The 27,707-nt window shown below is 54.3% G+C and overlaps 2 protein-coding genes across 4 annotated transcripts in view; both read left to right on the top strand.

Annotated features, from left to right (window-relative positions):
- Nucleotides 1-11,534, top strand: part of SORT1 (sortilin 1) — a 38,963-nt gene extending 27,429 nt beyond the window's left edge. For both annotated transcript variants that reach the window (XM_043533360.1, XM_037884816.2), the window contains exons 15-20: nt 4,143-4,332; nt 4,828-4,944; nt 5,588-5,696; nt 5,861-5,967; nt 6,927-7,050; nt 8,018-11,534. In XM_043533360.1, coding sequence (XP_043389295.1) covers nt 4,143-4,332; nt 4,828-4,944; nt 5,588-5,696; nt 5,861-5,967; nt 6,927-7,050; nt 8,018-8,032 — 662 coding nt within the window. In that variant the 3' untranslated portion in view covers nt 8,033-11,534. The remainder of the gene's footprint in view (nt 1-4,142; nt 4,333-4,827; nt 4,945-5,587; nt 5,697-5,860; nt 5,968-6,926; nt 7,051-8,017) is intronic.
- A 913-nt stretch (nt 11,535-12,447) lies between these two features.
- On the top strand, nt 12,448-20,283 carry LOC102933822 (galanin receptor 2a). 2 transcript variants are annotated; one of them, XM_043533363.1, is made up of 3 exons: nt 12,448-15,398; nt 16,520-16,725; nt 18,300-20,283. In XM_043533363.1, exon 3 carries the CDS (start codon nt 18,347-18,349, stop codon nt 19,301-19,303), a length of 957 nt encoding a protein of 318 aa, XP_043389298.1. In that variant the 5' UTR covers nt 12,448-15,398; nt 16,520-16,725; nt 18,300-18,346; the 3' UTR covers nt 19,304-20,283. The 2 variants fall into 2 exon arrangements, with proteins under 2 accessions (XP_043389298.1, XP_043389296.1); XM_043533361.1 differs by having other exon boundaries at nt 16,520-20,283.
- The last annotated feature ends 7,424 nt before the right edge of the window (nt 20,284-27,707 follow it).

Below are 27,707 nucleotides of genomic sequence, written 5' to 3'. Positions count from 1 at the left end.
AGTGATACAGACTGGGGAAGAGGTGGGAGTTTCAGCTCCCATAACAGGGGAACATCTTCTCCAGAGAGGCGGCTGCAGAGTGGCTGTGCCTCTCTGCTATAGACTGCACACATCCCACTGCTGCTCCCCTTCACGCCTGGGCATGCTTGTGGGATTTCATGCAGGAATCCAAACTAAGCTGCAGCAATTGGAATCCCCTGACCCCAGATTTCCTATGGTTTGGTTCCATCTAGAATCATAGGGTTAGAAGAGACTGCAAAGGTCAGCTAATCCAACCCCCTGCCAAGATGCAGGACTTGTTGTGTTTAACCCAGGGATGGGCAAACTACGGCCCTGGGGCTGCATCTGGCCCTTCAGATGTTTTCATCTGGCCCTCGAGCTCCTGCTGGGGAGTAGGATCCAGGGCTTGCCCTGCTCCATGCGTGTCATGGCTCTGCACGGCTCCCGGAAGCAGCAGCATGTCCTCCTCTCCAGCTCCTGCGCGTAGGGGCAGCCAGGGGGCTCCGCATGTTGCCCCTGCCCCAAGTGCCGCCCCCCGTATCTCCCATTGGCCGGCAACCATGGCCAATGGGAGCTGCAGGGGCGGTGCCTGTGGATGGGGCAGTGCGGAGAGCTGCCTGGCAATACCTCTGTGTAGAAGCCAGAGGGGGGACATGCCGCTGCTTCCGGGAGGTGCTTGAGGTAAGCGCCACCCAGAGCTTGCACCCCTGACCCCTTCCAGCGCCCCAACCCCCTGCCCTAGCCCTGATCCCCCTCCCACACCCTGAACTCCTCATTTCTGGCCCCAGCCCTGATCCCCCTTCTGCACCCCCAGCCGGAGCCCTCACCCCCTCCCGCATCCCAACCCCCAATTTCATGAGCATTCATGGCCCGCCATACAATTTCCATACCCAGATGTGGCCCTCGGGCCAAAAAGTTTGCCCACCCCTGGTCTAACGCATCCCAGACACACAGCTCCAGCCTCCTTTTGAAAACCTCCAGTGAAGGAGCTTCCACAAGCTTCCTAGGCGTCTGTCCCGTTGTCCTGCTCTTCTTACAGTTAGGAAGGTTTTCCTGAGGTTTAATCTATGTCTGCTGTGCTGTGGTTTGACCCCATCGCCTCTTATCCTGCCCTCTGTGGCAAGAGAGAACAACTTTTCCCCGTCTTTTGTATGGCTGCCTTCCAAGTATCTGAATACTGCTATCATGTCCCCCCTTAATCTCCTCTTTTCCAAACTAAACATACCCAGTTCCTTCAGCCTTTTCTCATATGGCTTGTGTTCCATCCCTCTGATCATCTTTGTCACTCGCCTCTGAATCCTTTCCAGTTTCTCTACATCCTTGCTAGACATTGGTGACCAAAACTGGACACCGTACTCCAGCTGAGGCCAAACCAGCGCTGAGTAGAACGGTACTGTCGCCTCCCATGACTTGCATGCCATGCCTCTGTTAATGCAACCTAAAATTACATTTGCTTTTTTTTTTTTTTTTTTTTGCAAGAGCATCACATTTCTGACTCATGCTGAGGTTGTGATCCACCGCAGCTCCCAGATCCTTCTCAGCAGTGCTGCTGCCAAGCCGGATAGCCCCCATTCTGTATCTGTGCATTTGGTTTTTCTTCCCTAAGTGTAGCACCTCACAATTGTCTTTGTTGAATTTCATTTTGTTGTCCATAGCCCAGTCTTCCAATTTACCATGATCCCTCTGAATTTTGGTTCTATCCTCCAAAGAGTTTGCACCCCCCCGCCCCCCCCCGCATCCTCCTGGCCAGCTTTGTGTTATCTGCAAACTTGATCTATTCCTACATCTAGGTCATTAATAAAAAGATGTTAAACAACACCGGACCCAGAAGAGACCCCTGTGGAACCCCACTTGAGACCTCCGTCCAATCTGACTTCATTCCATTACTAGTGACTCTTGGTTTGCGGTTCTTTTAACCAATTATGGATCCACTTAATGGTAATTCCGTCAAGCCCACATTTCTCTAGCTTACCTCTCAGAATGTCATGTAGGACGTGTCAGAAGCCTCGGTGAAGTCCAGGTATATTACGTCCACCGCATTTCCCCCATCCGCCAAACCAGTTACCCCGTCAAAGAAGGAATCAAGCTGGTCTGGCCGGGTTTGTTCCTGGTAAACCCAGGCTGGCTGCTGGTGATCACCCTCATCCTCCAGGTGGCTGGAAATGGAATGTTTTCTACGCGGCTCTACCAGCTTCCCAGGTATCGAAGTCAGGCCAACTGGTCTAAAGTTCCCCAGCTCCTTCTTTCCCCCCTTTTTAAAGACGGGCACCAGTTGGCCCTTCACCAGTCTTCCGGGACCTCTCCTGTCATCCAGGAGTTTACAGATACAGGTGAATAGCATCTGGCCCTGTGGACTTGAATTCATTCAGATTAGTCAGAAGATCTGACATGTTCCTTACTTATCCCGATCTGCGTCCCTTCCCCTTTATTGTCTGGGATAACTTCGGTAGTCCTCTGGCCACAGGCTGGTTTTTGTGAGAAGACTGAAGCAAAGTAGGCAATGAGCAGCTCTGCTTTCTTATAATCCGTTACCAGCTCCACTGAGCAGCGGGGATCACGCTATCCCCGATTGATCTTTTTAGTCTGACGTATTTGTAGAACCGTCCTTGTTGTGTCTAACATTTCTTGCCAGTTTTAACTTCTTCCTTGCCTGGGTTTTCCTGATTTTTTGTCCCTACACTCTTGCTATTCCCATGTCTACTCCTTAGTGACATGCCCCTCCCTCCGTTTCCTGGATGTCCCTTTTGGTTTGTAGATCGCTAGAAAGCTCCTTGAGCAGCCCCGCCCTAGGCTGCTGCTACAGGTGGGGTAGTGCCTATGCTGTGACTCCCTCGCTGGAGCACTGCGCTCCTGCACAGAGCGGTCATTTAGAGTGTTGTTTCTGTGGCTTCTCTGTAGTGAAACCCATGAACAGAGCGTGAAATGCTGCAGAGTCTGCAAACAGCCATGAGATTAGCTCTGGGTGCGAGCGCTGGAACCTACAGCTGACTGCTGGAAGTATTGTCCTTAACCATTGCACTGCTGGTCGCTGCAGGAACACTGAGGCAGTGTGCTTAACCCGCCCGCCCAAACTCCCACCCTCTCCAGGGGGCCAAAAGCCCCAATTGCCGGTGGCTAGCGCCTCCAGCTTCATCCCAACCACTCCGTGACGCAGGTAGTGCTGAGAATGCAGGGGCTGCGTGCAATGGAACTTGCTGTTCACCCTCCTCTGCGCTGCCCTCGTCAGTACAAGCCTTCGCTCCCGAAACCCGATCACAGCTGGGCCCACAGCTAGGCACCGCCTTGGGTTTCAGCCTGGTGTGGAGAACATGGGGGTGTAGGGCCTTTGTTCTAATGTGCCTGCCTCTTGCTAGCGGTTAGAGCAGGCGATGGGCAAGTCGTGGTGTGACCTTGGGCAAGGCCCAGACCCTCGGTAAAACAGGATGCAGTGATGCTGCGTGGCCCCATTGAGAGCCTCTGCTCGGCGCTGCCATGGTAACAGCTTGGACACTTGGTTGTCCTGAGGGTTGTATAAATGAGGGGAGTCTCCTGTGCTCGGTGCAGAGTTCTGAATCTTCCCAATGGGCTAGATCTCACGCTCCTCTGAGATGGGTGTGATGGGGAGTGACACACCCACGGCCAACAGAGCCAGGGTAGAAATCGGGGATTCCTGGAGTCAATCTCATCCACTGTCCTGTAACTCCCCAGTGAGATGAGGGGTAGGCTCACCTAACCCCTGTAGGCTACTTGGGAACCAGGGTTCCCTACCAGTATCCCGAGGTCCACTGACAGCAAATGACTTCACCAGGCAGTCAAAACCCTGCGGATGTTGCTAGGGTTTTTCAGGGCAGATTTTAGTGTTGACGGAAAGGAATGTGGTTGATGCTGGCTAGAGCAGGTGGTGTAAAATCTCTTCCCCTTCATGGCCCTGCCAGTGCCCCCAGGTATTACCCATCACTGCCTTTCCTGCGGGTGGGCAGACTGTCCTGCTTCATTGTGCCCGATTCTGTAGGAGGATGGGCTGGAATGGCCACACTCCTCTTCTTGCTTTCAGCCCTGTGACGCGTAGCTCTGGGGTTGGCAGCTGTTGCCTAGGGTCAGTTCCTGTCTTCTCAATTACATCATCTTGTGCCCGGAGTCTGATCACCTTTCCCCTCTCGTAGGTGAGGAGGAGGACTATACTATCTGGCTGGCTCACTCCAGCGAGCCCGGCAGCCGCACTGATGGCTGCGTTCTGGGCTATAAGGAGCAGTACCTGCGTCTCCGCAAGTCATCTGTCTGTCAGAATGGCCGGGATTACGTGATGATCAAGCAGCCATCTGTCTGCCCGTGCACGCTGGAGGACTACCTCTGGTATGGCGAGCAAAGGCTCGCTCGCCTTGCATGGCGAGGGGTGACGTCTGCTCTGCTAAGGTTACTAGCGTGGCACTGCATCAGGGGGCGTGCTCGTCTGGGACTCCGGTGGTGGCGTAGGAGCTGCCACTCGTGTGGATCATCTAGCCCGGTCAGCCTGTAGGGTTTGTCTCAGAGCATCACCTAGTGAATAGGGATCCCACTCCAGTGCCTGGTGAAGGCAAACCCACTCAGAATGCACCATACATGGTGCCGTGCTATAACTAGGGGGTGGTGGCCCCTAACCAGACGCTGACTTTCCTGTGGTGCATGTGGGAGCGCCAAGAGCTGACCTGCAGGCCTGGCACAGCCTGTATCCACTTGGCTAGAAGAGTCCACTGCAGGTGCTCCAGGACTGCCTGTGTTAACGCTCTAGCTGGCTAGGTGAAGGGCCCCCCTGAGCCATCGCTCAGTTGTCACTCATGCCCGTCTCTGCTTTTTGTCCTTGTGCTGCAGCGATTTTGGCTATTTCCGCCCTGAAAACCAGTCTGTCTGTGTGGAGCAGCCGGAGCTGAAGGGCCACGACCTGGAGTTCTGTCTCTATGGCAGGCAGGAGCTGCTGACGACGAGAGGGTAAAGTGGCTTTTTAACAGGGTCGCTCAGCAACCACTAGCCCTAGATAGGGGCAGAAGCAGCAGCAGTGTGTCAGGGACTCCTGGGAGCAGGGGGATAAATCTTGGTGCTACCATGGCACCGTACTCCCAGCATGTAGGGCTACAGGGTGGGAATTAGGAGGACCTGGGTTCTGTGCCAGGCTGTGTCACCAATTCCTGCTCTGGGCAACGATGGTACTTCCCAGCCTGGCCCCAGGGCTTTGGAACAAGTGCTGCTGTAACATATTCGAGTGGGAAACTGCCCTTCTTGTCCTTGGAGGCCAGCGCTGGGCACACAGAATGGATGTGGGTACGGATGCCCCTGCTGCTGGCCCTGTGCTGTTTGTGCGGGCAGTCGGTCATGGAGCCAGACCTCAGGGGAGCCTGCCTAGCTTCAGGAGGCTGTTCCTCTGGCCCCCTGGCAGGTTAGGGCTGGAGATCCCACAGCAGGTCTGGGTGCAGTTTTTGATCCTGGCTAGGAAACCACGTTGCTCTGCACACTTTCTGCCCCTCCCGGGGTGGGGTTGATGTCTCTAGGAATGGCCGGGCAATCTCTGAGCTGGCCTGGGAAGCTCCCTCCTGATCATCAGGTCCTGCAGGTGCTTTCTTCCCTGACGTTCCAGGTACCGTAAGATCCCGGGAGACAAATGTAGCGGTGGGAAGAGTCCGAGCCGTGAAGTGACGGACCTGAAGAGGAAATGCACAAGCAACTTGCTGACTCCCAGCCAGCTGGTAGGTGATAGCAAACCATCTGGGGAGCCAGCCAATACCAGGCTGTGAAATGCTTTGGGATCCTTGCGGCTGCAAGGTTCTTGTACAAACGCCAGGTACTGGAGCAGTCTTGGTTTAAGTTTCATGTGTTGTGAATGTAGTAAAGCTTTTCTCTTTCTCTGCAGTCTGCTACGTCCAGCTCCGCTCCCGTAATCCTGGCTGCTGTGGGCGTGATGCTCCTCACCATCATAGCTGGAGTCCTGATCATTAAGAAATACGTCTGTGGGGGCAGGTGAGGTTTGGGAGGGGTTTCACATGCAGTCGCTCTGTGTGAAATATTACACATCTCATAGATTTTAAGGCCAGAAGGGACCATTGTGATCATCTAGTCTGACTTCCTGCATGTCACAGGCCACACAACCTCACTCACCCACCCACTCCTGTAACAGACCCCTAAACCTTGCTGAGTGACTGATGTGCTCAAATCATGCTTTAAAGACTGAGTTGCAGAGAATCCACCATTGACACTAGTTTAAACCTGCAAGTGACCCGTGCCCCAGGCTGCAGAGGAAGGCGGAAAAACCCCAGGGTCTCTGCCAATCTGAGCTGGGGAAAAATTCCCTCCCAACCCCAAATCTGGTGATTACTTAGACCCTGAGCATGTGGGCGAGACCCACCAGCCAGACACCTGGGAAGTAATTCTCTGTAGTAATTCAGAGCTCTCCCCCATCTCACCAGCCCAGTGACCGATGGACCACATGCCATCGCAGGCCATCTCACCGCACCATCTCCTCCATAAACTTATCCAGCTCAGACTTGAAGCCAGTTGGGTGTTTTGCCCCCTCAGCAGGTTCGGCCGTGCTGCAATCCAAAGTGTGAGTGCAGCACGCTGGCCAAAAGCAGCAGTGTCGTCGGTGGCACAGGCTCCGGCGCAGGCTGTCGGAGATCCCGGGCTCCTGCTCATGTTGCTAGTGGTTGTACCGCAGACTGCAGCGTAGGCATATCTGACATCTACCAGCTTCAGTTAAGCGAAGATCATTAGTGGTAAGCAGCTCCTGTGTCCCGTCTGCAGTCACTACCCATTCCACTGCAGAGTACGGGGCATAGTAAAGGCCTGGAAGTCTTCCCCCAGGGCTGGCTGCCGTCCTTCCCAAGCTCCTAGGGCATTAGCAGGTCTTGCTGTTCGACATGCCAGAGGTGCCGAAAGACAGCCTGGCGTGTCCCTGACCCCCGTGTCTGCTCCACCCCCAGGTTCCTGGTCCATCGCTATTCCGTCCTGCAGCAGCATGCAGAGGCGAATGGGGTGGAAGGGGTTGATGCTCTGGAGGCAGCCAGCCCTGCAAATAAAGGGGGCTACCACGACGATTCTGATGAGGTAGGTGATTGGCGGGTGATGCAGATGCAGCAGAGAGCAGCGCTTGAGCACGGCACGTCCTCGGTGTCCTGGGGAAGCAGGGCTTGAGCTGGGATGGGGTTAAAAATGGATGCTGCTCCCGTGCAGCGGGGGGCTGAATGTCGGGGCCATATGAAATGCCCCTTTGTCTGAGCAGTCCTGCAGCCCACAGCCACCAGCAAAGGGAACGTAGGGCTGCCGCTGGAGAACCTCCTCCCTCTGTGTCATCCCCAGGCTTCAGGAGGCCAGGCTGGTCAGGGCTGAACTGCTGGGGTTGGCCTGCTTGCAGAATGAAGGCCCTGAGCCGGGCCGGGGAGCAGCTCCAGCCAAAGGAGCCCTTGGGGGGCTGGGTGGGCAGGCCAGTAAGTTCTCAATGGGGCAGCTGGTGGGCTGGAATGTCTTCAGTGGCTTGAAGAATACTTGATCTTGGGTCTCCCAGTTGGCCTCGATGCGGCAGGGCTAGTTCACAAGTGTCTCTGAAAGCCACCCCTATGTGGGCTGAATGGCCTGCATGAAATGAGTCCGTCCCAGTCCTGTTCTGAGAGAATAGCGCAGCGGGACAGTGGACACTGCCCCCACCCTCAGATCCTTAGCCCTCTGGCCCAGGAAGCCACATGGCGCATTGGAGAACCTTGCACTGCAGTGGTGCCCATCCTGTCGATAACAGGATGTCTGTCCTGGGGCCGTTAGGCCGAGGAGCAGGCTTGTGCTGTCCTGGTGGCTTCGCCCACCATCCAAGCTATCACACAGGCTGAGACCTTCACACAGTGCTGTGTTCCCAGTGGCCTTGTGGCTTCCTGAGCATGGGGGGACGGCAGCAGGCAGGGTGTCCCATTCTCTCCCGTTCCCGGGGCAGGAGGGGAGTGGTCCTGGGCTGGGATCAGGCTGAGATGGGGGAGGCTCTGGCGCTGTCTGCCCTGAGGGCTGAGCACTCGTGTTCTCTCCTCAGGACCTCCTGGAGTAGGGGCACGCCGCTGCTCGCTGGCACTGGGACAAGTGGGTTTGGACGCCACCATGGATCTGCAGAACAGCAACCGCCTCCTCCAGCCCACGCTTCTCCGCGCTGGCTGCCTGGGTCCCTTTCCGAGGAGCTCCGTGCTCCGGCCGCTTCCCTTGAGACTGTCCAGAGCCGGTGGGGGCAGGCGGGGTGGGCTTAATTTGTCTTTATTGTAATGAGATTTCTTTCCAGCTTTTTGGTTTTTAAGGAAGACTAAATAGGAAGGTGAAACCAGCATTTCCCTAAGCACTAACCATTACAAAGGTGCAATTCACCCTGCTGCAGAGAGAAGGCTCTTAACTCCAGCGTCACCCCTCGGGGCTCATCTCTGCCTCGGCGTGGCCTGGGCAAAGCTGCTGCTGGCACTGGCCTACCACCACCACTTCACCTAGCGTGGGCAGGCCTCGGGATTCCCGCCAGGACAGCATGTCGCTGAGCCAGCACCCCGCAGGGCCACGTGCCAAAACGAGGGGGGCGGGTGCCTTGGATTTCTTCATCAGAGAAGTGATTGGATGAAACCAACGCAGCGCGTAAAGTTGAGTTCATCTCCGCCCCAGGAGTAACTGCTGTGACTGGCCCTTGTGGAACCAAAGCACTGAACTGGGAAAGCACTGTGTCTGCAAACACTGGCGGTAGCAGCAGGGGAGGGAAAGGGGTTGTTTTCAGTTCTAGGAATAAGTGCAGCAGAAAACTTGGTAGGAATAAATCTCCTGCTTGCTGGTGTATTCTTCAGGGTGGTGGGAAGCGTGTTCCAGGTGGATCTGTGCGCTGAAATGTCAGTGCTTTGGCGAAGAGCCCCAGGGCTTCGTTTAAGGGGGGGCGGAAGAGAGAGGCTCCTATTTTTTGAACATCTACCTGTCCCGTCCCCCCGCAAAGCGATAGGAGACCAGCTGTTTGGTAGCTCCTAGAGCTGCTGTTGATGTGGCCAGGCCTGGCGGTGGCTCGCAGGCACTCTGGCAATTACAAACAGGATCTTCAGTGCCCTGCCCTTCCCAGCGGTACCGCGTTTGGGTGTGATGTCACCTGACAAACTGTAAGCTGCTGCTCTAGGTGCGTTTCCACTTGGCCGAGTACACTGTGCAATGTGTCCACGTCCCTTGTTAAACGTCCAGTTGTCCTCTGCAATAGATGCTGCCCCGCTGATTGCGAAGGGGGTGTCTGGTTGGCCTTTGCACTTGGAGGGCTGGGTGATAAAAAGTGAATGTATAGAACAGTCTGACAGATATGACTGGTGTTTGTTCTCCAGGGCTGGGTCCCAGTGGGCTGCCATTCATCCGGTGCATTGTTAGGCACCAGCATAGGCCAAGACGCAAGGAGCACCGTTCGACCCCAGGCCCGCAGGAGACAGGAGTCTCAAGGACTGGTATTTTTCAAACTTCGCTTATTGCTCTGCTCAGCATTGCAGCACCAGCTGACTTAGGAGCAGAGTGTTTTCAAGGGAGCTTGGGCTGGAGTGTGTGCGCTCATTTGTAACCCAGGTTCAGAAGTCTTGAACCCTGGGTCCCAGCCTGAGCTCCAGCACCTACTGCAGTGTGCAGGCCTGAGTCCAGCCACCCTCATCCCAGGCTTCCTAGTTCCTTCCTTAACCTGTGGCCACTGGAGCTCTGTGTTCGTGGTGCAGCGTGGGAAAACAGGACTGTCCAGGGGACAAAAGAAATTTGGCCCGCAGGATAGTGGGTGCTTTTGCAGACTCCCGGAGCGTGAGCCCAGGGGGGCTGTGTCTATACTGCAAAGCAATTGGGTTTGAACCCTGGGTCCCAGCTTGACTCGGGCTCAAATCCTCCACCCCTGTGGGATCCTGGGTCCAAACCCTGGGTTAGCATGATTTGTGTGTAGACGAAAGGGGGGTTAAGCTTGAGCCTGAATTCGAACCCTGGGCTTACACTGCAGTGTAGATGTACTCTTAGGCTCCTGAGTTTCACTGAAAGACAATAGGACTTAGGCTCCTAAGTCAGTTAGGCGTTGCAACAAGGAGTGGAGCAGCCCTTAAATACCTTCACAGAAATCTGGCTCTAAGCTACCGAACTCTTGTTACCCTGGGGCTTTCCTTTAAAAACTTACAGGCAGAGCCATGCCATTCCTGTGGCCACTAGAAAGCGCTGTTTCCCTGGGTACAGCTGGAAGGCTGCTCTCCGAAGCTGTGCTATGTTTTGGAGTAGCCTGTTGTAAGGGAGCGGATGCTCTCTGGCTAAGAGAGAGGCTGCTCGGTGGTGAAGGCAGATCTGGGTGCATTTTCCTAGGCAACACATTGCCCAACTCTAGCCTCGTCCCCCCGTATCCGTCCGGTCGTGTAGAATAGGAAAGAAGTAGCTTAGCCTGTTTGCCTGGAGAGTTTCTGGCTCCCAGACTTGGTTTAGCAAAATTTCTTTTTAAAGAATGAGTTTTTGGGGAGCTTTTTCCTTTAGAATTTGACTAGCAGCCAAATAGCCGCAGCTGGCCAAAGCTCCAGGAGAAGCTCCGGGTCCACGTTCCTCGCCAGTTGGGAACAAAGGCTGAAGAATAAATGAGAGGTGGCTGCTGTGTCTCTAGGAGTCTCCAGCAGACTGTCTCAGCTCAGACATCTGGGGCAGAATCAGATGGCCACGGCTCTTAGCGCTCCAGGTGCCAGCCTTCGAGGGGAAACGGAAGCAGAGCATTTGGGGGATGAGCTGGTCGGCTGCATGAATGTAAAATTCTGGCTACGAATTCTCATGCTCTTGAGACCAGCCTGTTCTGAAGGAGCATTCTCATCTACAGGCTGTCAAGGAAGCTGGTAAACACTGTGGTTCTCTTTTGCACACCCCCTGCCCTATTTCCTGCCCCCAAACCCATCAGCCTTGATGTTCATTACGCACGTGGTACATTGGCGTGGAGAGCACCTGCCCCCCAGGAAGCTCGTGCTCCAACGGGGTGAAGGCAGCCCTGGGGAGAGACAAATTACATTTTTCTGGTGGGCGATGGTGCATTTCCCACGTGCCAGTGGCCTCGCTGTGTCATGCAACAGCAGCCTTCCTCTCCCTGAGCAAAGCGCACTGATAATGCTGCAGCTCTGTCCCTGCTGAATGGTTGCTGCCAGAGCACTTCCCTGGGGATGCTGCTGTCGTGTGGCATTAAGCCCAATGCTGCCCCAGTACCCTTGGTTACCAGCGTGGCTGTAGGGCAGATCAACACAGGGATGCTGTGCCAGGTAGCCAGCCCGTGCTATGTCCCCATGTAACTGAAGCCAGAGCCCCTGCCCTCCCATGGAGAGTATCTCGGGGTCCAGGTCCAGGGAAGGCACACGGGACGGGATGAAGGTGTGTGGAGTGTTCTGTAAACAAACCTGGCTGGGGTATAACTTTATACTAGAGAGACACGGTGGGGAGAGGGTCTTTTATCGGCCCAACATCTGTTGGTGAGAGAGAAGTCAGGGCCGGGGAATGACTTTGTACTGGGATTTTTCTGTATATTTGCAATATTTGGGTTAGAAATAAAAACCAAATGGACTTTATGTTACCTGCTCTGTGGGCTGCCTTACTGTGGGAGCGGGAGGGGCTGGCTCCTGCTAAAGTGCCCTCTCCCACCTGGCCCAGCGACACACCTTAGCAGACCCCTGGGCACTGTAACAAACACTAGATGCTTTCTCCCGGGCCCAGCTCCCCCACCAGCTCCAGGTTGATTTCTGAACGTGACTAGCCACTGTAACAACTGTCAGGGGATAGCGGCCCCATCACTCTTTAGCCATGTGCCCCTCTTAATGGCTCCAGTAAGTCTGTTACTCCGGTGGCCACTTCCCTGGTTAATGCGCTGCTCTGGGAATGCGCTGATTCAATAAAATGTACAGTTGATTAGTCCTGTTGATTCTCTCTCTTACCAGTGGCAGAAAAACTCCCCTTCCTTTGCTCACATGATCCTTCTGCCCTGCAGAGAGAGGCAGGCTTCCATGTCTGGCGTCCGTAAGGGGAGCTGCATAAAAGCAGTGAGGTCTTGCCCTTGAGGCGGGCAGCCTGGGAGCAGGGCATTGGGAGGCTGTGCCTGTCACGGAGTGTGGGGGAGTCCAGGCCCTGCACCCCTCTTCCTGGGATTCACTGAGACTCTCAGCCAGCCAGTAAAACAGAAGGTTTATTGAACAATAGGAACACAGTCCAAAACAGAGCTTGTGGGTACAAGTCAAGTCCTTCTGGGGGAGCAGGGAGCTTAGACCCCAGCCCTGGGGTTCCCTGCGTTCCACCACCCAGCCCCAAACTGAAACTAAACCCCCCCAGCAGGCTCCCTCCTGCAGCCTTTGTCCACATTCCGGGGCAGAGGTGTTACCTCCCCCTCCCTCCCGGCTCAGGTGACAGGCTCTCAGGTCTCCCAGTGAAACTCCCCTGCCACATTCCCAGGTGAACACTCCCCCGTCCCTGCTGCATCACAGCGCCGGGGGCCAAGGCCACTAGTGCTGGAGGCCTTGGGGGATTGTTGGGAGTCTGATGAGGGCTCAGACCAAAGCAGGTGGCTATTGGGTGAGTGTAGAGGCCAGAACTGATCCATCCCGCCCCTCCCCTTCCAGGGTCTAACTCAAGAGCCCACTGCACGACTCCCCAGGGCAGCTTGTCCCTGGGCAACTCCCCAGGGCTTTTGAAAGGAAAAGCTACTTTCGAGTTTTGAAAACCTATTGACAGAAGGGCCCGGGGCTTTGTGCAGCCACTGTACAAACCACGTCCCTGTGCGCTGTAGAAAGCCAGTTCCACAACAGGCGTGGTCAGCATGGAAACTGGCGTGGTCTGCTGCTGAGCGGCCATTTGTTTGTTAGTCGCACCTAGGAGACCTGCTCAGGGACGGGATCCCCCGTGTAGGTGAACAAAGAGACTGTCCCTGCCCTAAGGCACCGGTGGTCCTGTACTGTGTGCACTAGACACCTGTGGGCTCTTTTAGAACCTGTTCGTATTGTGGTAGCTGCCTCCCAGCCCAAGTAGACAGACCGGGGCTAGTAGGCAGTGGGGGAGGCTAGCCACCTGAGCTCAGACCCAACCGGCCCCTGGATCTGAGTTCCGGTGGTTGTGGAGCAGGACCCCATTGTGCTAGGTGCTGTACAAATGTTAGCAATCTCGTTCTTGTTTTCTCAGCATTCACTGAGCTGCTCTGGCACCCAGCAAGGCTGGGGATGGGGTCTCCCAGCACGCACTTCAGGAGGCGTGGGAGCTCAGTCTAATTTCGAGTCGGTTAAGAGATGACTCTTCTGGCCAGTGATACCCAGGGAGACGTTACCTGTGATTCAGGGTCTGTAACTGAGCACCCCAGAGCCTAGCAGGATCCAGGGGCTTCCACTCCCAGATGAAGTTAACATCAAATGGGAAAGAAGACATAACTTCTCGAGGGTGATTAACTGCAGGAGCAGTGTAGGCAGGGATGGGGTCAGTTGCTTGGAGTCTGTAAATGGAGCTTGGGGAGACACACTAGTTCAACAAGTCACTAGACTGCTCAAACGGCGATCCCACCTGTAGGGAAGAACAATTCCCTCCAGTGCAGGAGCGGCTGGGTGACTGGCTCTGGCCTGTGCCATGCGGGAGGTCCGACAGCACCATCAGCATAGTCCCTGCTGGCCTTAATTCAGTGAAAGACCGAGAATGAGGCCTTGTATTGGACAAAGGGACTTCAAAGCCAGGTGCTTATTTCCTGCTGATGTGACCACAGCGCTTGCTTATCAAACCTTGCCACCTGCATTACTTTGACACAGACCTTGCACTGGCCGTAGGAGCGGGCGTGTTCTGCTCCGTGCATCCCCATCCCAGCCAGTCTCTCTGCTGCCTCGTGCCCCGTTGGGCGGTGCCGTGATTGGGAACAGCACTCCAGGCTGGTGTTTGTTCCATTCTCCGCAGCAAGTTGTGTCTGCATCCCACCTGGCAATTGGCATGGGGTGGGCAGCAAAATCCTTGCAATCAATTCCCCTCCTTCCCCACAGCTGCTCCCGGGCTCTGCACACCCATAAATCAGTCCAGTCCAAGCAGCCTGGACTTGTGAAAATGCTTCCCATGAGCCAGGCAGTACAAGTAACACCTTCCACATCGGGCTGCTCGCCCTTCCTGGCTGTGGAGGTGAGAGCTTTTAATAAGCGCTTTGGGGCCTCTTGACGATCCATGCTAAAGATGGACGGTGTTTGGAGGCTTTAATGATGTCTTTAGGGCCTTGGTGAACGCAAACACCATCTTAATGAAACAGGCGGTCTGCCAGTAAATCTTTCTGGCTGGAATTCAGCAGATTTAACCAGTGACACCTGCTCTCAGGGGGTGGAAAGCAGCTCGGAAGAAAGGTGGTGATTGAGGATTCAGGGATGTGATTGTTTGGTGTTGGGGGACCCTGCCATGTTTCCGAGTGTCTGTCTCCGCCACACACCGTTTGAACCAACAGCCTCAGACTGGGGCTTTGGCAGGTAAAGGCAAAAATTAGCTCCTGCATGCAAAACCTGTGTGCGTTTCCAGCCCTGCAAGGAGCTCTGTTACTGGAACAGAGACATGACCACACGCCCTGGTCCGGCAGAGCCTGCGCTGCACGGCTGCTCTTTGTGTTGGAGGGAGAAGGCCTCCGAGCTCTCCCTGCTCAGGCTGTGGTTGTTTTAAACTTAGAAATACCAAACCTTGTCCCTGCTGCTGCTGGAGGTCTGCTTGGAGGAGCAGAGAACTGGAGCTCAGCATCCTCGGATCTCCACTGACTGGGCATGGGTTTGGATTGAAAACTGTTAATGCTGGAGTGTTAAACAGCCTGAGTAAAAATCCCTTCTCTCCACTGCTCTGGCTCTAGGCCCACGCAATGTCCTAATCTTGCTAGTTCTCAGATTCTCTGAGGGGTCCTCCGGCAAAACAATAGGGGAGAAAGTGATCAGATTGTTTGATTTGTTCTGTTTTTAGTGTATTAAAAAAGCAGGAATAACAATAAAGTTGCTCTTTATACATAAGAAAGAAGTGCAAAAAAAAAAAATGCGGCCATTTAACACAAAAGTCCTTCTCCCTGTTGTGGTAGCAGCAGGAGTGAATCCAGAGCCAGCAGTCCTGGCTCCCATTCCTGGTCCTGGGAGAGGGGTATGGTCCAGTGGTTGGATCAGGGAAAATGGGAATTTAGACTGCTGGGTTATGCCCTGACTCATTGTGTGAACTTGGGGAAATTAACTTTCCCTTTGTCGCCATTTCCCCATCTTTAAGAGGGGCAGAATATCTCCCATCTGGGGATGCTAAGGTTGTTTGTCTTTATAAAATGCTTTGAGACCTGCAGGTGGAGAGCTCTACAGAAGGGCAAAGTATTTGGAACAACTTCCAAAACTACACGTAATGGACCTGAAAAAGCCAGCGTTGTGACGACAGGACAAACAGCCACCAGCCATGGACTTACCAGGACTCCGGTATGCCAGCATGGACCCTTAGTACTTAGTCACCTGACTGAGCCCAGCTCTTGCATCCGATTTTTGAGTTGCACCTCCCTGCGTGAACGGGAAGCATTAGAAATCCCTGCTCTTCCTTTAAATAGGCTAAGCTCTGTCCCGATCCTGTATGGAGATAGCTGGGCCCAGTTCCCATTTGGCCCAAGCAGGTGGTGCTGGTGTGAAGTCAGTGGAGTTGTAGTTGCTTAGGCCAGGTCCCACTCAAATTGCCTCATGTCAGAGTTTGTATTCAGCACCTGCTGGGTCCCACTGAAGGGCAGCAATCTGCTAGAGCAACCACTTATAAACCTGCACCTGCAGTAAAGGCTTAGGTTTCTTTGGCTCCTGGCACGTCATGGCTTCATATTCGGAAAGGAGCAGGTACATTCAGTGTGAACGAGCTTCCTTCTACAGCAGGGCAACTAACTGAGCAAGAAAGAACCAATGGAAAGTCTTTGGGGTGAGCGCAGTGGGTGTGACTGGTTCTGTGAGCACAGCGGCCTCTCAGCACTGCTCCGGGCAAGCCCAGGATGCAGACCACAGTTATGGGAGCACCGAGTGAATAACTGACTTTTTGGGTCAGTGGCCAAAATGCAAAAAAAAAAAAAAAAAAAAAAGGAGGGGGGAGGTTTGAAAGTATTCCCCAGATTTGCCCTGGATTTATGAACAATACACTTTTGGGCAATATTTATGTTCACTGAAAATTTGTTAGCCAGCTTAAGTGTGTGCCTCGTGCGGCCCCTTCCCCGTCAGCCCCCAGTGGTGACGCTGTCCTCCGGAACAGCAAGTGCTGCGAGTTGGGCTGGACTGTGGGTTCCAATCTGGATCCAAACTCCCCAGAAGCTCAGTGGTGGCTGGATCCAGGGGGTCGATTTCAGCCTGCTTCTCGGTTATTCAGAACAAGTGGCAGCAGTAGGCAGAGCCCCCTTGCTCACCACAGTTTGCAGGCAATCTCTCCGCCAGGCTGACCATCTGTGCGTTGTGGCTGATCTCTGCACTGTTTGCTCAGCCAGAGGGACTGTGATGGGCAGCCCTGGGCAGAGCAGGGGTGTTGCCGCCTCCTGAGGGTTTTCTGGCTGAGTTTATAAATTCTCTCTCATTAGGTAGCAGGGGTTTGCTCAGGAAAGTGACAAGGTCAAGACAAGAGCAGCTGCCTGGGACTGCAGCTTCATCCAGCTGTTCCCTGCAAGGGGCACCCACGCGCGCTGGAGAGGGGAGTCCTTTTGGCTTGGACACACCACAGGCTCCCAGCTCACAGGCCAGGGAGCTGGGAACCTCTCCGCAGAAGGAGCCACGCACAGAGGAGCGGGTTTGTAGAGCTGCATTTCGAATACAGGCAGGATGGGGTGTGCTGGGAATTCCGACATCGGGCCTGCTCCTGCACCACGGAAGTTCAGTTCCTGACTTCGGTGGGAGCAGGATCAGGCCCGTCGGGCAAGGCCAACATGTAGTGGAGGAGAACGAGTGTCTGGACTCATGCAAAGCGTGATTCCAGTGAGACTTGGGGGAGTCTGCCCGGTGACCAAACGAGAAGCTGCCATCTGACTAGAGCGTTCAGCTCCTGTGCTGCAGCCGCAGACCCTAGCTCGCTGGCTGAACCAACCCCCCGTCCTGAGGGAAGTTTCCAGCTCCCCATTCTGTCCTTCTTTCTTGGTGAGCAAAGCCGCCTGCCCATGGGAGGGTGCTGGAGTTCGGGGAGCCTGTCTGCCCTTCAGACAGTCACACGTGGAGGTTAGCGGGGAGAAATAACCACTAACCGCAGCAACAGGGCTGGTGTTGGACAAGGCCCAGGCAAAACCAGCCCTGCTCCAAAGAGCTTCGGGGTGCTTTCCCGAGCGCAGCAGAACCTGAGGGTCTCTGGCCTCCTGGACACACAGCTAGAGCCACCGTCCCTCAGCCGTGGACACTGGGCTCCTGCGCCTTCTCCCACTTTCCTGCCGTGCTTTGAGTATTTTATTCTCCGAGGCCACTCCCCGACCCCCAGTACGTTTCTCTAGTGGTCACTCTAATTAAATCTGCCTCTTTGAAATTATCCAGCTGCTCTTGCCTTTACTGGGCTCTTAGTGCTATGAATCCACCACTGGCCTGGAACTACAGCTCCCGGGGTGTCTGCTGAGAGGCTGCCTTGCTCTCCAGCTAAGCAGGAGGCCGGGGTGCTGTTCCCTGAGCAGTCACAGATCCCCGCTGGAGAAACCGTGGGGGATTAGTATTTGCTCTGGGATCCTACAGGGCTTTCCCATCAGGGAGCTTTGTTCCCTCTGTGCCTGGCTTTCTAGTGGTTTTGTCCCCAGGAAGCTGGAAGCTTTGTTTCTGGGGCTCAGAATTTCTCAGCCTGCCCTGTGAACTTGTTACTCATCCAGCTTCTGTGCACCAACCCCCCGCATTTTCCTCTTGGGAGCAGTGCTGCGGACAGTTCTCTGAGCACTGCACCTTAGCGCAGCTGCTTTCTCTGAGGCCTGGTCTACACTACAGACGTATGGCGGTATAACCACATGGCTGGGGGATGTGTCTGGAAAATCCCCCCCCGTGACAGTTATACCGACCTCGCCCTGATGTAAACAGTGCCATCCATGGGAGGGTAGTAGCGTCTTCACTAATGCATCGCAGCTGCACCCATCGCGCTGCAGGTGAAGACGAGCCCAGAGGTGCCGAATGCCCAGCTAACTTTGCCCTTTGATTTCCAGAACAGAGCGACAGGGAGGGATGGCTCAGTGGTTTGAGCCTTGGCCTGCTAAACCCGGGGTTGTGAGTTCAATCCTTGAGGGGGCTATTTAGGGATCTGAGGCAAAAAAATTGGGGATTGGTCCTGCTTTGGGCAGGGGCTTGGACTAGATGACCTCCTGAGGTCCCTTCCAACCCTGAGATTCTATGATTCTATGACAGGGCCTGCTGCAGCTGATCTCCGCTTGACAAGGCACATCAGCGTTGCTATGACCTCCAACTCCAGTGCAGGGAACAGCTCCAGCTCTGTGCTAAGTGACCTCTTCCTCCTCCAATCCAGGAGGCTCTTTGCTTCCATCTACTTTCTCATTTTCCTGCTGGGCATGCCTGGGAATGTCCTGCTGCTCCTGGTCCTGATCCCAGACCTCATGAGAACCGGTGCCAGCCACCTCTCCCGCTTGACTGGGCCCCTGCAGGTCAATATTGCTCTCCTGGACCTCCTCCTCTTCCTCTACAACGTCCCAGTGATGTTCGGCAACATGCTCTTTGAGAGCTGGCGCTTGGGCTACGTGGTGTGCGTCACCTACAACAGCCTGTCCCTCTCCATCATCTTTGCTGATTTCTACAGCCTGTTGGCGGTCTCCCTGCTGCGCTACATGGCGGTGATCCACCCCACGCGCACCCTGGCTGTGTCCCAGAGGCTCATCGGCTGGGCCTGCGTGTTTATATGGGCACTCAGCTTCCTCTTCTCCATCCCCTTGTGGATTCACTACACAACGGTGGAGATGGAGGGGGAGACGTACTGCGTGAACCAAATGCCCAAGCAGCAGCTGTCTCTTTACTTCAGGCTCCTGGGGGGCATGGCGTTCCTCCTCCCCATGCTAGTGATGATCCTCTGCTACTCCAGCATCATCTTCACCTTGTGGGTTAGGAGGGGGCTGGCCATCCACACGGCCTCCAGCCTCCAGGTTAACAGGCGTGCCACGGTCGTGGCTCTGGTCACCGTGGTGACCTTTGTGGTTATGTGGGTCCCCTACTGGCTGGTGGTTTTCCTCATGAAGGATGGTGAGTTGCTCACCACAGGCCCCAGGTACCTGGCGTCCAACCTGACCACCCTGCTGGCCTACGCCAACCGCTGCGTCAACCCCATCATCTGCTTCAGCCTCTCCAGCCAGTGTCAGGCCGGGCTGAGGAAGTTCGTGAGGCGGACGGGGTGCTGCCTCTAGCCAAGGTGCTCCACGGACACGGCCAGGATGGAAGGTGCGGGTGGCGAGGGAGGAGCGCGGTAGGGGCTGACGGGGCTGGGACGAGGAAGACATCGAGAAGGTCTGACGCTCTCCGTCCTAGCTACGTGTGCCCATGCCTGCTCCGGGCCCTTTCTCGTGTGCCTGGGCGGCACGTAGAGAGGGTGAGCTGGGCCTCATCACTCAAGCATGAGCCTCTACTGCCTGTAGGGCCAGAGGTCCCAGGTTCAGTCCCCATGGCTGCTGGGCGTGTAATATTGCACACGCTGGATTAGCTCTTAACCCCAGATTGTGCCATCCCCAGACGGCTCTGTAGACACCCGGCCTCCCAGAGGCGGTGAAGATGCCAGCAGGGCGGGACTGACTGGCTGAGAACCAAGCACATCCTGTTGTATGGGGTAAGCTGCTGCCTCAGCCTGGCTGGGCTGTCTTGGTGCTAGACAGGAAGCTCCGTGGGGCCAGGGCTGTCGGTCCTCATGCCCAGCCTGGCTCGAGCAGAGGCGAGGGGCTGGATGCAGCAATAGGTGGTGGGCTCTCGGGGCTGCGCTCTGCAGGAGCTCAGGCTGCTGATTGTCAGCGTCCCGTCAAGCTTTAAAATCTGATTCTTTAGGCGTTATTGCACCGTGACGTTAGCAATAAATCAAGGGCCTGGCCCTGCCCTCGCGAGAGAGGCCGTATCATCTGGTTCTTCTCATGGGTTATGGTAGCGCCCAGGAGCCCCATGTGCCAGGCCCGGTGCGAGTGCAGAACACACCGTCAGCTCTTTGGGGCAGGTGCTAGCGAGGTAAACGAGGAGCTCCCCCAGCCTGCCCCTCCCCTCACTCACTTCGCCCAGCCTTGACAAGAATTTTGGTCTCTGGTATGTGCTGTAGATTTAGATTTGCCCCTAATTCTATAGCAGCTTCATTACCAAATGCGAATAAAAACGAGTGAGGGACAAGAACGTTTCCTTGTCCAGTTCGTTGGGGTGGGTGGGGTGACGCTGGGTTTCTGGAGGCTCTGCGAGAAGTATCAGCCTGGGCCCTGGCCTCTGTCTGTTGGATAGCTCTGGGGTAGTGTTGGTGGATTGCTTTCAATATCATTTACAGGGGTAGATTAGTGTGAATTTATTATAGGCACACCCACCGACCCCACTTGAGATCAAGACCCCTCCAGTGTGCAAGGTGCTGTACGTGTGTGCACACATAGCTGTGTCTACTCCAGTGTTTGTGCTTTAGCTCTACCCTGTAGTCAGACAGACACCCCCTGCCCCAGAGCAGGAGAAAGGTGGCTAGGTCAGTATAACTTCCTGTAAAGCAGCGGTTCTCAAACAGGGGTCGTGACCCCCATTTTAAGGGGGTCACCAGGGCTGGTTTAGACTTTCTGGGGCCCAGAGCCAGAGCCGAAGCTCAAGCCCCATTGCCTGGGCACCCCAGGGCTCATGAGAAAAATGAGCGGGTGCTCAGCACCCATCAGCAGCCAAGCTCCCCTCCTCCCCCGCCCCCCAGCGCCTCTCACCTGCCGGTGGCCCTGCTGACCACCTCCCTCCCCTCCCTCCCAGCGCCTCCCGCCCGCTGTGAGCAGCTGTTTGGTGGCAAGTACAAGGCTCCAGGAGGGAGGGGAAGGAGTGGGGTCAAGGTGTGCTCGCGGGAGGTGGTGGGGAAGAGGCAGGGTGTGGAGTGGGGGCAGGGTGGGAAGAGGCAGGGTGGGGGGTTGGGGCCTGGAGCTTGGGGGCACGGGTGGGGGTCAAACCCCTCCCGGCTAGAGGGGAAGTTAGCACCTATGGGGAGGGGGGGGGGGGGCTCAGGTTACAGGCCCTCTGCCTGGGGCTGAAGCCTTTTGAGCTTTGCCCCCGCCCCTTTAGGGGGGCGGGACTTGGGTGGGCTCAAGCTTCAGTCTCTCCGCCTGGGGCCCTGTAGTAATTTTGGTTGTCAGAAGGGGGCTGGGGTGCGCTGAAGTTTGGGAACCCCTGCAGGGGAAAGGGAATAAGCTGTGTCAGCTGTCTCCTCTTGGCTGGGGTACAGCAACACGCTACACCCGGGCAGGAAGCCTTTAGCGCTGACGAAACTCCAGCTAGTCCAGAACCGTGCAGCACGTCTCAGCAACACGGGCTCCCCTGAGCACATCTCACCTGTCCGCTGTTCTCTACCTCGGCTCCCCAGAGAACAGGCCTCTGCCCTTCTCTGCATGGGGCTCCGTGGCCTGGGCCCAGGCAGCTGTAAGAGCCTGAACTCTACGAAGACAACCGCGGTCGATTTAGAGGATCACAAGGGTCCTGTCTGACCTGGGAGTCTCCGAGCTCCACAGCTCCAGCCCAGTGTAATGCTCTGCAGGCCAGCGAAGGGTGCCCTGTGAGAGGCAGGTCAGAATGGATCATCTCATGGCTCCCTCTGGCCTGAAACTTGAATCTGTCTCTCTGCAGGAGACACCATTTCCTTGGAGGCTGGTCCAAGGCTGTGGAACAAAACTCTGGGAGTGAAGGGCCTCCCCAAACCTCCCCACCTTCTGATCCAAGTGTGAAGCATGGTTCTCTGACCTGCCACCTCTGCTCTAGTTCTATGTGAATGTGGCTGTTTAAAAACAGAACATCCCCTCCTAAAATCCCCCCAAAACATGTCCCCACAGCACATACTGCCCCAGGGGGCGGATCAGAGAGCGAACGGTGTGACAGATGTTGGCCACGTTGCTTAGTGCATAGCTGGAAGGTGCTCAGACATACTCCAGTGATGAGCATGGCATGAGAACCGGCATAGAACAGAATCTCCCGGTAAAAGGCATCTCTGTGCCATTGTAACTGTATATAGCCGCCAGCCAAACTGGTGCCATTGGTACAAAGTCTGCAGGTGGAGCAGGCCCGGGTACGAGACAGGCCCTGCCCCGAAGCGTGTACGGCATAAATCCATGAGACAGGTCAGTTCTACATGGCAGCAGTTGGTCAGCTTAGCTGTGGGTCAGGACTGTGAAAACATCATGCCTCTGAAGTGACATACCTGCACCGGCAAAATCCCCATTTTTGGGGGGACACAGCATATAGCAGCTTCTACCTCTGGACAGGAGAGCTTATGTCGTTTGGAGAGGTAGTGTAATTGTACTGGCAAAAGAACTCCTGCGCTAGCATACACTGCATCTTTGTCAGGGTCTCATGTACCACCTGACCTAGGTGCCATGCCCCAGCCACTGAGCCATGAGGCCCATCTGGGGAGCTCTTGAAATGCTATACTATAATATTGCTACGTTCGGGCTATTAGTCTGTTTCTGTATGCATCTGATTTCACCCTGGGATTATCCTGTGATGCTCAGGTGGTATCACGGAGAGTGTATTGCTTCACTGCCATGGCAAATCAGATGTTTCTTCCCCAGGAGGGAGTTCAGCAGCGCTGGCCTCCCGAGGGAACATTAGCGGTGCTGCTGTTCCCTGGGGGGGTGGAAGGCAGGAGAATGAGTCAGTTCAGTGAACACCAGGTGTGAATGAGCTCAGTTCCTGCGCTCTGGGTTAATGAGGTCCCAGTGGGGAACAAAGGGGGGTTGCTGAGCTGGAAGATGAGTCTGTCTTCCCCAAAGAACTCGCCCAGGAAGATTCCGTTTCTATCGGCGGCCGCAGCACGCTGGCCTGGGCGCACTTGCCTTGAGGTCAACGGCAACCTGGTTCCCGAGGCCTGTGACGTGGCTAAACTGGCTCTGCAGTTAGGTCCTGTTGCTGCCAGGCGCTGAGCACTCCCATGCCGCTCACGCTGACCTGCAGGAGGGAGCCCAGGCTGCAGGCAGAGAGCTGAGCATGGCATTGGTCTCTGGTGTTAATCAGTGTAACTCGCCGCCACAGCTGTCCTCCGCTCCACTTTGTTTGATGACAAGTCTCAGAGCAAGAGCGCTTTAAGCTGCTGCAGCCCGGCTTTCGTCATTCTTGGTCCTCTTGGGTGCTTGTTCCAGATTGTCCCTCACCGCACAATAGTGAGGAGTGTGTTACGGCCGTGCCCCGAGCTGAGATCAGGGCCTCAGTGCTAGGGGCTATTCATGCGCATAATGAGAGATGGATCCTTTGCTCCTTTAATTTTAAAACACTCACACATGCGCACACGCTTTTTAACATGGTGCCGTCCTACCAGCCCTAATGCAGCATTCAGCTCCGTGCAAGCCGTTCCCGGCCCTCCCTGCCCACAGCTCACTCCTCCTGAAGGTCTGAGGGCGTTCTCCACGTGTGGCAGATCAGGAGTGTCCTGGCTCAAGCCTGGCTTTAGCTGCCATGTGGGGTGCATGTCAGACATGGCTCTCCCCAGTCACAGGTGCTCGCCCTTGACGTTTGTCTGGTGGCCTGGGAGAGTAGGAGTGATAGCGCTGAGTCCCCTGAAATGCACTGCTTCGAACCCAGGTCTTCTGTAGCAGAGGCGTGCAAAGCAACTGAATGCATCCTGCACACAGATCACTGCTGCAGCTGGCATGGAAACCATCCTCCAGCACCCAGCTCCCTTCTCTTCCGGTTGGGACACAGCACAGTCATGGCAAAACTCCTGCTGACTTGAATAGAAGCAGGCCTGGGCCCTTGGTTTCTGATTTAATGACCAGGGATGTATGAAAATAGTTGCAGTGGGGGTCCTGAGTTCCAACTGCTTGTGTTGGTGACGGCATGGTCTTAATCTTCCTGAGAAAGTCAAAGGAAAAGTCCCAAGAGTGAAATGCCGGCAAGCTGCATGGAAACTTTTAAAAAACATCATAATAGAGGCTCAAATTATATGTATATCCCAAATTAAAAAAAATAGTAAGAGGACCAAAAAACTGCCACCTTGGCTAAACCACTGAGTAAAAGAAGCGGTGCGAGGCAAAAAGGCATCCTTTAAAATTGGAAGTGAGGAAAATAGAAAGGAGCAGAAGCTCTGGTCAGTCAAGTGTAGAAGTATAATTAGGCAGGCCAGAAAAGAATCCAGAGAGCAACTACTAACATCATTGGCTTTAGTATCATCTTCCTCGTTTCCATCAGCCATGGTCGTCATCCTCACACGTCCCAAGAGCTGCACGCAGGCTTTATACTGTGTTATGCTGATGCCATTCTGCCTAAGGCATGATCACTAGGGGTTTCTCCCCTTTTCCTAATTGGTAGCTCATCACCCTACTAATGCTGGGGCGCCCTTCTCCCACAGGTTATTAATCCTTTTGCCTCTAGTTCATTAGCATATACGTCACTTAGTTACCAATGGCGTTCTGAGGGGTGGACATGTGCTGATGTCCCTAAGGCCTTTTCTACACTGTAGAGTTTTGTTGAGAAAAGTTACACCGCTTTCATTAAACCTCTGTTACACGTCCACACTATGCTCCTTGTGTCGGCAAAGCCCATCCACCCTAGCAGCTCTTGCATCGACCCAGAACGGTGCCCTGTTGGTAGCTATCCCACTGAGCAACTGGCCGCAGGGTGCTTTGGGAAAGGTTTGAAATGCCTCGTTGGGGCGGGGACGGCATCACATGATGCAGGTTTCTCAATCCCATCATGCCATGGGCATCCTACTAGATTGCCAGCCGCTTTTCACCTGAACTGATGGGGAGGATGTGAGAACAGTGTGTGTGTGTGTGTGTTGGGGGTGTGTGAGAGACAGTGTTGGGAAGAGTGTCAGCATGCAGTCTTTAAGTTCAGACAGCAGCCTGAACAATGAATTCTGGGGGAGGGGGACACCCCCCCATCAGTCCCCAGGGGATGGGAACATCCCCCAGCTCTGCACAGCACAGCAGTCTCTCCCCCTCTGCAGCACCAGCAGCCCGCTCGGCCTGTTCTGTGATTCCCTCCAGTTCTGCCGAAGCCTGCCGGGAGCGGCATCCTCAGCAGCTCTGTGCAGCGGGGCCAACCTCGGGGCTGCTCTGGGGCTGGAGCACCCATGGGGAAAAAATAGCGGGTGTTCTGCGCCCATCGGTGGGCCCCCCGATCAGTCCCCCCCCCCCCCCCCCCCCCCCAGCACCCAGCGAGGGGCCTGTCTGGGTCTATCCCATCCTTTCCATCCTCGGACAGTCTGTTTCCATACACTCTTTCCTCCCCGTCTCTGGTTCCCGCCTGAAGGCGGTTTGAAAAGCCACTGACTGGTGTGACCACCTCGCCCGAAGCGACAGAGTATGCGGCGCCAGCCGACGCTCTTTGCTAAAGGGGGGGCTGTAGAACCGTCGTGGAGGCCCTAAAGAAACCTTCTGTGCGTGACTCTGACGAGTGAATTGAGTTAAGTACTGGGGGCTGGGGGATCCAAGGGGCTTCCCCTCTCGCCAGGTATAAATGGGGGCCGGTGAGTCAAAAGGTACACACTAGTTCACTTGCAAGTTTCTGGAAAATTTGAAATTGGTATACCAGGGATAGGGATAATTTAAAGTTATGGTTTCCCTTAGAGGGACAGCTTCGACCTTGACAAGATTGTGCACCTGAGAAGTGCGCTTTTGGCCAACGTCAGTGCTAGGCATATTTCTATAGGCATGAAAAAAGAGAAGAAAAAACAAACAAACAAAAAAAACCCCGGCACCATGAATCTCAACTAAGGAGTCTCCCAGGAGAAACTTACAACAGAATTAAAAGAGATAAAAAGAAAATTGGCAAGGAATTTAAATCCAACTAAGTCGGCAAAAAATATTAAGCAACAGAAGCCCCGTACGTTCACCCCTCAGACAGTGACTCCCCATACTGAGAAAAATGTTCCCCTTGCGCCAATTCCCGGGAATTGGTGCTTCGGGTCATAAGACCTCGGTGTCTGCACATGCACCTTGGTCTTCTACAGAATTGTATAATTTACTTAAAGATTTTCCAAAAATAAGAGAGGACCCTGTTAAATTAAAAAAAAATAATTGCAAATTCTTATAAACTGTTATAACCCCACGTGGGCAAATTTAAACCAGCTTCTATGAGGGGTCACGCCTAGGCAAACACTGAGTTGCCTTTGTGGAGAAGCTCAGTGGCCCAGGCAAAATCCAGGCCAGAACCAAAAAAAAGGTTAAATAAAGTCAGAAAAAAGCTGATAAATAAAAATTCTCAGCCTGCCCAAGGACAGCCTACTGGAGCAAAAATTAGCACCTGTAAACAAAGTAAAAATAAAAATTGAAATAAAACCCAAATACTCTCACCGCCACATTAAAACTATGTTAATGACCTTCCAGCTCCAGACCATACAGGGATCCTGTAATAGCTGCCCATTGTAGGGGGAGAAGGGGAAGGCCAAACCTAGGTCCCCACCGTCCACCTCCCCTAGGGACCCAGTGGTGGCGTGTGTTACTGTTGCAAGCAAATGGGCCATTGGATACAGTAAATATACCTACCACCCTGGTCAATCCGAAAGCGGTAGGGGTGGACAATATTCTTATTCCCCACCCCGTCTCTTCACCTCTGTCTGTTTCTATCGATCCCTTGTTTGACCGGCATGCTTTCCTCCTAAGCCCTTGTTCACCTGCTAACCTTTACTTGCTGTGTAAATTAAATTATATAATCTGATTTTATATATATTTATATAATCTGCTGTACCCCAAATGGTGTGTATCTGGACGTGCCTGATCCCGCTCACAATGAGGTCCTGGCAGTTTACAGGAGAAGACCGACCCCAGCCCTTCCTCGTTGCAACAGGAGCTGCTGGCTAAGGTGTCGCCCTCCTTGTAAGCCTTGTGAGCCGATCATGCCAACCAGGCTGGGTGCATTGGGTCTGCCCAACCCATTAAGATTTGCCTAAACCCAGCAAGACTCCTTCCCGAGGTGCAGCAGTACCCTCTATCGAAACAGGCCAAGGGAAAATCCAGCCTGTTCTTACCTCCTGCATTCAGCAAGGAGCCATTATTCCTACGGTCACTGAGTGTAACGCCCCCATTTTACCGCGCTGTTAATGCTGCTGGACTCCCTAGCTTTCCCCTTGTCCCTAATCCTGCTACCATCCTTTCCTGCAAAGCCTCGGTGAGGTGTTGTTACCGTCTCAAATAAGGGAAAGTTGTATTAAGTCCGGACATAAAGCATTAAGGTCCTTAATGCTTAAATAAAATGCATCTAGATATAAAAAATAAATGTGTGTGTATGTAAATACGTGGGTATAAATCAATAAAAGGGGGGTTAGTCAAAAAGCCCACTCTCCTCGATAAATTGGTAGTGAAACAATGCCTGTGCCCATGGGAAGAAATAATGCAACAACAAAAAAGGATCGTGCCCAGACACGCAGGCAACCGCAGTTTGAGAAAGTTAAAAGAAAGAAAGTGAGAAGTTAATCCTGTAGTTACTGGAGAAAATTACGCAGTGAAACTCTGTACAAATGTTACAAGAAGGTTTTATGAAAAGAAAATTCTTGGTTTCTTTGCAGCCATTCCTTTGAAGAAAGGGCAAATTTCTCTGGAAGAATTTCTGTAAATAATCCAGGCAAAAGGTTATTTAAGTAAAATCATTTAACTATAAATAAGTTAGGCAAATTAGCTAAAA

This window comes from Chelonia mydas, chromosome 21, assembly GCF_015237465.2.
Source record: "Chelonia mydas isolate rCheMyd1 chromosome 21, rCheMyd1.pri.v2, whole genome shotgun sequence".
Taxonomy (NCBI): domain Eukaryota; kingdom Metazoa; phylum Chordata; order Testudines; family Cheloniidae; genus Chelonia; species Chelonia mydas.
This window is presented reverse-complemented; position numbering and strand designations above follow the sequence as displayed.

What these genes read in the sequence shown, in the direction of transcription:
- LOC102933822 (XM_043533361.1), top strand. Translation starts at nt 18,293, where the DNA reads ATGACAGGGCCTGCTGCAGCTGATCTCCGCTTGACAAGGCACATCAGC.